General features: G+C 43.6%; 1 protein-coding gene across 2 annotated transcripts in view; it reads right to left on the bottom strand.

Annotated features, from left to right (window-relative positions):
* Positions 1-8,446: 8,446 nt before the first annotated feature.
* The window catches only part of XKR6 (XK related 6), a 189,765-nt gene continuing 186,134 nt past the window's right edge, over positions 8,447-12,077 (bottom strand). For both annotated transcript variants that reach the window (XM_054822406.1, XM_054822405.1), the window contains one exon: positions 8,447-9,914. In XM_054822406.1, the coding sequence (XP_054678381.1) occupies positions 8,950-9,914 (965 nt within the window). In that variant the 3' untranslated portion in view covers positions 8,447-8,949. The remainder of the gene's footprint in view (positions 9,915-12,077) is intronic.

Consider the following 12,077-nt stretch of genomic DNA (forward strand, 5'->3'; position numbering starts at 1 on the left):
CCAGAAACTACCTTCCTCATCTCAAAAAGTCCTTTGGAATTCACAATGTGTTCATATATATATTAAAACATATATACTGTTGCAGTAACACGGCATGTATGCTTTTCTATATTTCCACAGGACTGTGTATATAGACACAGACATACATGTTGATTAGTCCCTTTAATCCTGAAAATTCATAGGCGCCCACTTCACATCAGGCCTAATATATAGTAGGAGGAGTTCTCTCTCTCCTGCTTTTTCACCTTTGCAGTTAAAATAGCCATTGCTGCTAAAGTGGGGCAAAGTAAAACAACCGGGTGCAAGCACAGCCAGGTGTTTTTATTGTCGAACAGTACGTTTTCAGGAAAATTAAAGGGCGATTTATTGATAAGGTGAACTTTTTGTCTTTTTTTTTTTTTTTTTGTTAAATATATATATATATATATATAATGCCCCCAATACCTTATAGGCTAAATCCTATTTACTTCCCCGAGGTGGGCAACATCTAGCTTTGAAAGCAGCCTGCACTTACATCTTTTTTTGCTCTACCAGATACACATAAGACTTTATTTACTTTCAAAACGTCACTTGCCCTCTCTCACCCCTCTCAGTCCATCCCCATTCAAGACACAGATGTGTGGTGCTTCTTAGGACAAAGAGAGAAAATCTGCATGTTGGCCAGCATTTGGTTAGGTCGAACAAAGTAGTTAGCATAGCACCGAAGGAGTTACATTGCTGTTTTTTCCCCAGCTTCAATCTTTTTTGGAACAGAAGCAGTAAAAAGAACCCAGAAGCACTGAGCTGAGTGCTTAAAACAGGGCAAATAAATGGCTGGGGAGAAGAACGTGGAAGGAGCAGACCCAAAGCCAATGCACATGAGCAGAGCAACATCTGCAAGAGTTGGGCTTCTGAATTTGCTCTGCCCCAGAGGGAAGATATGCAGCTGCCTGGTTAGTCATGTGGAAGAGCCTGGCCCATGTAGCCAGAAGATTTTGAACTACCTCCCCGTGGTGGATACAGAAAAGAGACAGGGAAGGTACGTGGCAGACCAAGACGGAGCTGGCGGAGGAGGGTTTCCTAGCTTCGTTCTTGCTTCATGCAAGGCAAGTCTTGGGTTAGAGAAGACAACGGCCACCTGAAACACCATCCGGTTATCCAGAACAGGCCAGATTTCACAGTCCTTACTCAGGAGAGAAAATGAGACCCAACAACAAAACCCAGGAGTTTTGCCTGAGTAAGGAGTGCATGAGTAGACTTCAAAAGGCTTTTCTGAAAGGGAGCAGGGAGTCTTGCCTCGCATTGCATTTCCAAAAGAGACATTATGTAATGGTCAGGACACTTAGACAATAAAAACACTTGGCTCAAAAACAGAACCCCCCCTCTCCAGGCTTTCTATCACATGCTTTTTTACCCTTCCCAATGATCTGACCAGTGGCGATATTTGGAGCAATGAACTGGATCCCTTCCCTCGTTGTAAAGAAAGTTATCCTGGGTTTCACCCGAGTGTCTTGGGGTTCAACCAGGGATGAATCCACCTCGATGGACACATAATCAACAGTCAAAACTCCCACTGACGGCAAGGGAAGTTTTGCCTGTGGGAGGACGGTGAAGGCAGGCCTGGTCTAGTCTCTCTGGATGTGGCACAGATTTTTCTCCAGGAAAGTGGGTACTTCGAGAAGAGTTGCGCGTGAGCAGCGTTGAGTCTAGTTTATCCTTTCACAACCCACCTTCGCCCTTCGCGTAAGAAAACAGTTCAAAAAAAAGCTACTGTACAACCAAGTAAACTGCAATTATTGTGCTGTCTTAGGCAGTCAAGAAACTTAAAAGGCAAAAACAAAAAGAAAAAAAGATTTTTCATGTGTTTATCAGTTGAGACTCTAGTTTTCCCATGCCTACAAGAGTCCTCAGCAAACTGTATACCAGCCTCCCAAACAAGGTCCAGGCTATTCCAAAACAGCGTGAGCAAATTTTTCACTGTATTCAGATGGAAGCTGATGACTGAAAGATTAGTGCACATTAACCGTGGCTGATGAGAGCAACTTTTAAAGAAATTCAAGTATTCACCAGTAATCTGTTCGGTTCATAAATACTTTTGTGATCTTTAGTTTCAAGTTTCCAGAAACAGAAAGGAAAAGGGAAAGGTTATCATCTGTTGTGTAAGAAAATAATATTGCAAACAGTGCTATTACATTTGACCAGGAAAGCAAGGCTATTCAGTTGGCGCACAACAATTTTCTCCATTCCTTGCTTTTGGGGAGAGAAAAGACTTAAGATCACTTTCTCGACACATGCACGCACCAGCAGGTTTTCCTTACGCGTGTTGTAACAAACCCCTTTACTGCTCATTCCCGATAACAGCACAAACCCAGCAAGAACGGAATTTTTACGGCACACTTCCAGCCCCTCTCACACGCATTTACTTAAGCCTCACAACACCCCTGTGAGGTAGGTAAATATTATTATACCCATGTACAGATGGGTAAACTGTAGGCACAGAAAGGTTAAATCACTTGCCTAAGGTTACACAGCAACTTCGTGGCAGAGCTGGGGTCGAAACCCAGGAGTACTGTCACCCAGAAATCTGCAATGAGTTTTAGACCGTGGCCACTTTCTACACTCGCTATAAAAGACCATCTGACAAACACGGCATTGCACAAATCCAAATAACTCCGCGTATTACAAAGTGCCTGGTTTTCAAACAGTTGCCTTGCTGCATGTGTCCCAAAGGGGGGGGTGGGGGGAAGAAGTAAAGTTTATTCTCTCAAATCATCTTTGTCTGCTTGCAATGATTTTGTTTTGTTGCGGCTTTTGTTTTGTTTTTTAGTTTTTTAATATAAAATAGGCAATGATAGTTCACATTATTTTATCGACAACGTCGCTTTCCAATTGGGTTGTGTGCACGTCTGGATATACATTAAGGTCCAGCTGGTTTATGCAGATTTATTTTAATTGTCACCGATTGCCTCCCTCCTCATCAGTGAAGAGCCAATGGAACATATGCAGCTCTCTGTCATCTCATTTTCTCATTTTCCTCATTATCCTACTGTCTGAGCTTCAAGTAAGGAACAAGGGTTGAACACAGGCAATCTCTAGCACAGCAGGAAGGCTCCTACCTTTCTTCACATCACACCTCAACAGAAACGAGTCACCACACCGTTATTGCCAAGTTCAAACACAACAGAACAATGAAGCGATTCTGAACGTGCTCATGGAGAAATAAGTGGATCGCAACAATCTCTAGTGGTACCCAAAGGTCTGGAAATGCGTTCTGCACACAGTGAAAGGTTTGCCCACGTCTATTTGGGATAGCCTCAAATCTTCTCGTTCAAACCAGGCTGAGATTCTCTGCACCAGAATACACCTGAGCTCCAAGGAAAAATAAAACCAGCAATCATAACCCTGGGAAACTACCATCCCCAAAGCACCAGGGCTTTAGAGAACTGCCCAAATAACAACATGCAAGCTTCAGCAAGCAAAGGGTACACAACGGAGTTCACATCGTCCCTACCATCTAACGTCAACTACCTCAGCTTCTATGGGGATTGGCATAGACCTTATTTTGTTGTGGTTATTTGGGTTTTTGTTTTCTGGGGTTTTATTTGCATGACCACATTCGATCTGAACAGAATCCAGAGAAAAGCTAACCCAGTAAAAGAAGAAAATATCCTAGAAAAGCCTGTCTCCACAATTTTCCGCTGACTCTGGCAGCTTCCAAATAGTCTCTTGCCCAAGCTGCCCAGCAAGCAGGCACTAAAAGGTTTTGCAAATGCACAGTAGTAAGTTTTCCTTTTCAAAGCACCTCTGAGCTTCAATGAAATCATGCTGGATGAACCTCAGACCACATTTTCTTCAGGAGGTTTAGTCATGCTGCAGGTATGTGGGTGACAGGTGTGTCATGCGTTTCTGTGTGGGGACAAGGAGTAGGGATAAATTGTGAAGTGAATCTTGTGTGCGCAAAAATATATCTGAAGAGCGAGGGATGATTGCTCTCTGAAAGTCAATAGAAATGCTCCCCAGCATCAGCCAGGTTTTAGCAGACCACTGACTAAAGCTGGAAATTAATTCTGTCCCGTTTCATCTAGTCAGCTTTAAATAAAAATACATGCAAATGACTCCTGACTTTTGGCAGGTGCAGAGAAGGACAGGATGAAGCAGACAATTAGCTCCAATCCAAAACACTGAGAATATATATATTTACACTTGAAATCGGTGGCTCGCTTGCACTTTCCACTGGTAATTATACAACATTGGCTCCTCTTCTGCAGTTCAGGTTGGATCTGCTGCAGATGAAAAATGACTTGTGTGGGTGGCAAAGCATGACAAGGGCATGGGCAGGGACCTTGTAATTCCTGTACTTCCATTGTTGATTTGGTCTGGTCTGAATCATTCCTGTCTCCAAATTAGCTGCCTACAGATGTATAACACTATCACACTAAGCATGCCAACCATCTGACATGGATGGATGGACGGGTTGATATCAGCACGATAAAAGTGATGCTGTTTGCAAAATAACCTCAGCAAAAAGAACAAAGTGAACTGAAAAATACCTTGTCCACTGAATCGGGCAGGAAACAGAAAAATGCCAGATCAGAGCTGATGTACTCCACCAAGTCCTGAGTCCTGGTCTGTGGCATACACATACATCTTTATTAGTAAATTAAGCACTGCCAGGATCCATTCTGGCCATGAAGCCACCTGACAAGCGCTGGCCACATCCACACTACTAAACTCTTTTACCCTCGATACAGAGCGGCTGCAGATTGGGGATGGTATCTGGCTAGCATCAATGTCTGTGCAAGCCGTGCCCGAGCCCAAGGCTCGTTGGAGTGGGTCAAAACCATGCCAGGAAAGGTCTGAACAATGTAACACTGGGGGTGGTGGAGCCCTTGTGCCCTGGCTTTGCCCTGGCATGGCGTAGTTGGCTGGTTTAGATGATCCCACAGTGAATCCAGCAGCACAAATGTGCCAGAGAAGTTGCCCACTGGTTTTGCGATGTGAATCAATATGGACTCAACCTTCTCCATGACAGTCTGAAAAACCCCTCATGCAGTATCTTCTGGCAAGAAGGTGGGGCATGGTATAACTAACCTACCAGGGAGAAGCTGAGCAGTTAAAAATCAAGTGAAACCCAAGCAAGTCACTGACCGTCCTGCCAAAGTGCACACCAAAAATCAAAGGGACCCTAGCCAAAAAAAACCCAGGAGGTGAGGACTAGACTCAGCATTGAGATTAGTACCAATAAAGAGCTGGGGGTAATTTTGCTCCCCATGCTTTTGGCTTGGCAAAAGGCGCTGTTTGGCAACAAGATCACAGATAGTCCCAAGAGGAAATGGTCACCACACCAAACTGTTCACCGTGAACTCGTTGGGTGTAGTGGTAGAGCACGTGCTTTACTTTAAGGCTGTAATGAAGTCCTTCAAAGAGAAATAGCTCTTCAGGATTGACACAAGCTCTCACTGGAAATCTTTTGCTAAATCAAGATGCCAGTGGATATCATTCAAAGAAAGGACTAATAGCGGAGGCATAAGGTTTATGCAACTTGAAAGTTTATGCAACTGAGCGTAATGAAACAGTCTTAACACACAGTGGAGGCACCTGCCTTCATTGTTATCCATACTACGAGCCATGAAGAAGGAGGACTTTGGAGCAGGGGTGTGTCAAGCCCTTAGTCAAGCTGGTTTGGCTGTGAGAAATTAGCACTGCATTGAGAGGTAAGGTCACTTCTAGAGTGTTTTGCCCCTCCGCTCCCGTAACAGGATGGAGAGGACGGCTGTTGGTGTGGCGGTCTGGAGCAAAGGTCCTGTTCCTGAGGGAAGGCAGGCTGCAGATGCTCGTGAGAGGCAACACTGAAGGGTCTCCTCCTTGACTCCTGATGAGTGTGCCTCGGCTCGTTGACTCATTTCACTGTCCTGGTGCGAAGTGGCAGGGTCCAGCTGTTCAGCGAGGCCGGGGAGTGCGATCACATCTCCAAACCAGACCTCAAGGTTGACAAGTTCGGGAAGGGGGGACCTTCTCATGGTACTTTTGAAAATGAAGACGCTATCTCCTGGAGGAAAGGTCCCCAAGGATCAGCAGGGTTGTTTGTCATCCATTCCTTTCTCATGCTTATGCCAATGAAATGCAGATGTGTAGAGGACAGCTCTTCACAGAAGGACCAAAGAGTCTTTACACAGGGCATGAGTCTCAGGGAACCGGATCAGAGTAAATCTACACTAGTGCTAAAGGTAAGTCAAAAGAAAGTCCTGGGAGCAGAAATGCAGGCCTGTTGCTGGAGGATGGGCACCTCTGCGTTTTTATGACTCAGTAGCTGGGGACGGCAAGTTCACTTCACAAATTACCTCTTTTTATGGAGACAGCACACCAGTCAGGGAAGAAACAGGGTGAAATGTTAGTAGGACACTTGAGAAAGGACTGGTTATGGGACACAGACAATGGAGAAGGGAAATGAAAGCTTTTCACAAATATATATGTGTGTGTATATATATATATATTTAGATGCACAGTAAACAAGGGACTGGGAATTTAGATAGGGGATGACAAGACAAAAATCCCTCCCTTTGCATGAAAATGTGACCATCATATTGGTTGTAATCAGAGCCCAGAAACATTTGCCTGAAATGGAGTTTGACTGGGAATTACAGTACCAGTGACAATTTGGCTTCTTATAAACTTTGCCGTGTGTCTATAGTTTGGCGTGAATGAGTCCTGCCCTCCATAAAAGGGACAGACACCAGTTAAAAGTTTTCTTTACAAAACAAAATGAAACAACTGAAGAAACCCCAATGTTTTCTCAGAACACTGCAAAGGATCACTGATTGAAAAAAATGTTTCTCTTCAGGTATATTCAGGCGAAGAAAGCATTCAGCTTCTTTAAACTGTTATATAAAATTGGTAATAGTTTTTTTAAATACTATTATAATTAAAAAAACCAACTGATTCTTCAAATTAAAAAAAAATTATAATCATAATTAAAAAATATTTCCCCCATGCTGATCTTCTCTTCGGAATAGGTCAGCATGGGAGTTTTGCACCCTAGACAGTTACAGTATTTCTGGAATAAAAAATTGCAATTACACACAGAAAATACTACAGCATTCACTTAAAAATATCTCATTTTGTTGTTGTTGTTTTTCCCCTCCCAAGTAGAGGGACGGTGGGATTGAAAAGATGCCCTGAAACGGGAATATTCCTTTAAAGGAGCAATACTCTCGAAACGGAAAAGGGTGTTGGAAAGACGCAAACCCGTGATTTAACTCGAAACAAGAGATTCCAGCACAGAAACAGAATTCGAGAGATGTGAATGTTCAGACACCGAGCGGGTTATTTGGAAATGTCAAGACAACCACGCAACCCTCGGCAGGTGACCGTCTAGGCTTTGCCATCATCGGAGGTGGCAGCATCTCCTTGCGGTGAGAAGGCTAAGCTAAACCACGATGCTCTCGCTACGCTCTTGAATTTCCTCTGGTGTTGTTTCTCGCCATGTACTTACAGTAGAGGGTGACACGAGACAGTTTTTATCAGCAGTTCCCCACATGTACCGAGTTGAAGAATTCTCAGCTAAATCACAACAACAACATCAACGAAAATACAAAGCACCAAATCATCTCGAGACGTGAGTCAGTTTACAGGTTATTACCGTTTGAAGAAGTTTGTTGGTTGTTTTGTTGTTGTTTGTTTGTTTGTTTGTTTTTATCCCGATTTTTCATGTTTTGTTTTCCTTAAAAACAAAACAAAACAAAAATCAAAACCCAAAAACCCCGAAATGGAACGAAGGATGCTTTACAATCACTTTAAGGCTCGCACTGAATGAGACATGACAGGTCTTACACGAGATTACAAATAATACATGTATGCCTTTCACAGCCTTAAAATGATACAGTAGGTCAAATTATTTTGCCAGTCACTGATCAAGTATTGTGCCTTTAAATTGACTCGCTTTTTGCTACTATGCTGAGTTTTATTATTACTGAAATAGTTATTAGATATGTGTAAATGTACTTTAGTATAATGTTTTTGGTATATAATTTCAATGTTTGCAGATTCCTTATTTTCCAGAAATCAAGGTGGCAGGCCTTATTCTGGGCTCAGACGGTTGTTATTTACTCCACTGAAGACAGTGGTGCTTTAGCGTGTGCAATTGTTCGAAACAAGATCAGATACTGTATTACCATATTAATCTGGTGCAAACCGACCATTACGCATGGCCCGTTTACACGAGGAAAACGGTTACATGGTGGGGTGGCGTTTATAACATGACTCGGTCAAGGCTCGCAGGCTTGGCCAAATGGTGTTATAAATGCGTTGCCAAATTGAGTTACAGACCTGATTTTGTCTTTCAGCTGTTGGAAAAAATCAAACTCCATTGGGGGTGTCTTGGCTTTGCTTTCTTATCTTTAGACATTTGTTGTTTTTTTCTGCTAAATCCAATAAGAGCAACAAGATTATTTTTTGTATACATTTCTCTCTTTTTGTTGTTGTTGTTCACTTTTTTCTTTTTTTTTTTTTTTTTTAATTTTAAGGTTTGTATTTCAGTTGGTTGTTTTTTTCCTGGCATATAATCATCAAAGAGTTTTGCATGAGAAAGGTGACAGTACTTAATGAAACTCAGCACCTAAGGGCATAAGGCAGTTGTAGGTTTGTTTGTTTGTTTTTTTATTTTTCAATCAGCACCAATCCCATAAATAATGTTCTACACTTGGTGTACGGTATAAAACTGATGTGGAGATGCCTCCTTCTCCACCTGTGAATCCTAGGTGTGGAAGTTGAAATACTGTTTCTTGTGTGTAAAAAACAAAAGAAAAGTTTTTCTTTTTGTTTTTACTTACAAAACATAGAGAATATCTTTTTTTTTTTTATACATACAGCAACCAGAAAGAAAGCTTATCTGAAGGTTTGTGTTTGTTTCATGATCTGTGTTTACCGTAAACAAAAATAAGGTCCCCTCTTTTACTTTTGCTTTAAGGAGCTTTAAAGTGAAGATTCATATTGTAGCAACTCATATAAGAGAGGTCCATCTCTATACCTAATACCTACAGCTGTGGGGGTGACATACTGGAGGATGTTGATAGTTCTTCTTAACCTCCTGTCTACAAAATGAGCATCCCATGCAGGGTATCTTTTTCTTGGGATGTCAATCTTAATGAGAGGCCCCTCGGGGGGGTAGGGTCGCCCAGATGGAGTAGATGGTACCATTGCTCTCACCTGGAAAACGGGCAAGCAAGTGTCAGCTGTGAGTTCCTCCTGTTGCTCCGTGACCGCTCTGGTGGGCGTAGCCTGGGCCCCCCGGTACCCAGGGGTTTGGGGTGCCATGGGCTCAACATCGGGGGGCAAAGGAATGCCCCAGAGCAGCTCGGCGCAACAGGAGCTGGCAAAGATCTTAGCTCTTGGCCCCGTGGGATGCAGCACACCATAATATAACAGCATCAAAGCTATCCCAGCAGCAAAGCTAAGAAAGACACAACACAGTGCTGGCACGGCATATGAGTCAGTAGTTTCAGGATCTCTGTAAAAATACCAAAGGAGCGTCAAGGTAGCGTTCTCCGTCAGGACTACCGTGTAATACGCAAACATTCTGTATCGAGTCCGCCCTTCCTTGACATTAAACCAGCAGAAAATGTACACAATCCCTACCACCATGTTGAAGAGGATCTCCTCCCACTTAGACATGCAGAAATCTGTCCCACCATGGATGATCCAGAAAGCCATGGCACACCAATGGACCACTACAAAGATCCCAAAGTAGAGCTGGAAGATGGAAGCAAAGAGAGCAAAAGAAATAACTCGGGATGAGATGGTGAAGAGGCGCCAGAAGACATGGATGAGGGCCCCTCTGTAGCTCATACTCTTCTTGTCGTCCCTAGAGTCCCGAAGAAGCTTGTGATAGGAGGCTAGCACCCAAGCCAGGGACATCAGGGAGGCCACAGAGGACACACCTGCCGGAAGACACACAGATCCACTGAGTTAGACAGGAGGTTTGGTTGAAAACATCATCTGCTCACTAAATTATTGCATCTGGGGCAGGCTCAGTAGCCCAAAGGTTCAACTCACGTCAGGTTGTCCTTACAGTCTAGAGGAGAGAAATACAGAAATGTCAGCGGGGGAATTGGAAATGACGCCGTATTCAGGAGTTCTCTGTCACAGCACATTATGCTTATATTCCTGAGCTGTTGGCTCTGCCACCCCACCCCAGCTCTTCTCTTCTTACAGGGAACAGCCTCCTGATTAGATCCACATTTGAGAATTTGAAATCCAGATCCCATCTAAACACTGCAGCCCAAGAATGAAGGTTACTTTCTGTAGCAAGGGGTCCATCTTGCAGTGCACCATTACAAGAGCAGGACGTCTATATTCCCAGTAACGGCACGGATCTTTTTTATTCTAAGGTACTTTCACACACGCAACATTGGCATTGACTTGTACTTGATTCCGCCCTAATCAGGAATCCCCGTTTGCATTCACCTTTGGGATAAATAGGCAGTTGGTCAGTTTTTTTTGTCACCTCGTGGTCGCATGGAGATGAATAAATAAATACAGGGAACATCAAGACTCATTAATTCCCTCCAAATGGTCCCAAACAAAAAATTCTGATCACTCCAGCAACTCCCCTGCCCTGTTTCCAGGGTGGACTGAAGACCTATATTGGAGGTAGCTTATCTCCAGCCTTGTCTCCTGGATTGGACCACAGATCCAAGTCACAGTTGTGTTTCCAGCCCTGTCTCATTCTGCTCCTGGTGGGACCCCCTGGAGGGATCTCAGATCTGATCCATTCCCTTGCCTTGTCTGGGACTGTGGCGGGAGCCACTACCAGCACACAGCTCTGCCCACTGCACTCAGACCCTGCGGTGCTGCTCCCATCAGTGGGGGCATTGCCTGCCCTGGGGTCACCCTTGTTTTCCAGCTCATCCCCCTGTGCCCTGGCATGGGGCAGGCACCCCATGATATTCCAAAGGGGCTTGATTTTATTCCTCATTACAACCAATACTTAAACTGTTTGCTCCAATGGATAAAATAGTGGCCCATCACACTTCAGGAGCCTTTTAAAATACAATACGATTGATTATCTCAAGGGTAAATTAAACAACTCATTGAGCAAAGCATCATAATAAAAATTAATTGACAGATTCCTGGGAAAATAAAAGGCCACTGGCATCTCTCTCCTTTGCTCCCACTGCTGCTCAGTGGACAACTGCTCTGCAGGTAAGGGAAGAGATGATGGAGTAAGATCCATGATGGGAAGCTAAATAATTTGGTAGCTAGACTGTGATTGGGCCTTTGCCAAAGACTTCTCTGGGAGCATCACCTATAAAATCTAAACGAAAAATGTTAATGATTTCAAGCAAAACAAACAGTAACAAACGCCTCTCCATCTCCGATGTGTAACGTACTGGAAAATAGGTCCAGCTCTTGATTGCTTTTACTGCTCTAAGAAAACCCAAGCAGAAGCTTGCTGCAGCTACTCAGGGTTAAAAAGCCTGAAAACCCTAAATTTCTTCCTCTCCTGTTTTCTTGCTGTTCCCTCTGCCCACAAGGACCTGGCTCCCACAGGGACAGGAGAAAGATCCACTGGCTCTTCAGACCTCACTCTAGAGACTTTACCTTCTCTTTGAGGAGCCTACCCCACAGTGTGGTGGGGTTAGATATGCCCCTTTCCAGCCTAGTCTGTGGTGTCTGGTGGAGAGGTGATGGAGAAAGTGTCCAGGAAGGATGGCACACCTCCATCTCTGCCCCTCACTGAAATTCTCTCAGCCTGTAGGTCCACCAAAACTATACCTTCCCACCAGCTCTCAAGTGTCTCTCTGAATACCTTGGCTTTGGGTTCATATATGCATTAGCATTTAAGACTGAATTTAAAAAAAAAAAAAACAAACAACAAACAAACCAATAAGATCAGTGGCCTTATCAACGCTTTAGGCCACCGTCTTTAAGAAAACCACAATTTTACCCAAATTCTTAGTCCTCAATAGTTGATAAGAAACACTTGCATATAAGACTTGGGGACTCTAATGGATGGAAATTTCTGAAAGTGAACAGCCTCAGCCCCAAACAGATGTAGATTAGATTTACTTTTAACCTACTAGATGTGTTACACTTTTGGT

The sequence above is a fragment of the Grus americana genome, chromosome 3, assembly GCF_028858705.1.
Source record: "Grus americana isolate bGruAme1 chromosome 3, bGruAme1.mat, whole genome shotgun sequence".
Lineage (NCBI taxonomy): Eukaryota > Metazoa > Chordata > Aves > Gruiformes > Gruidae > Grus > Grus americana.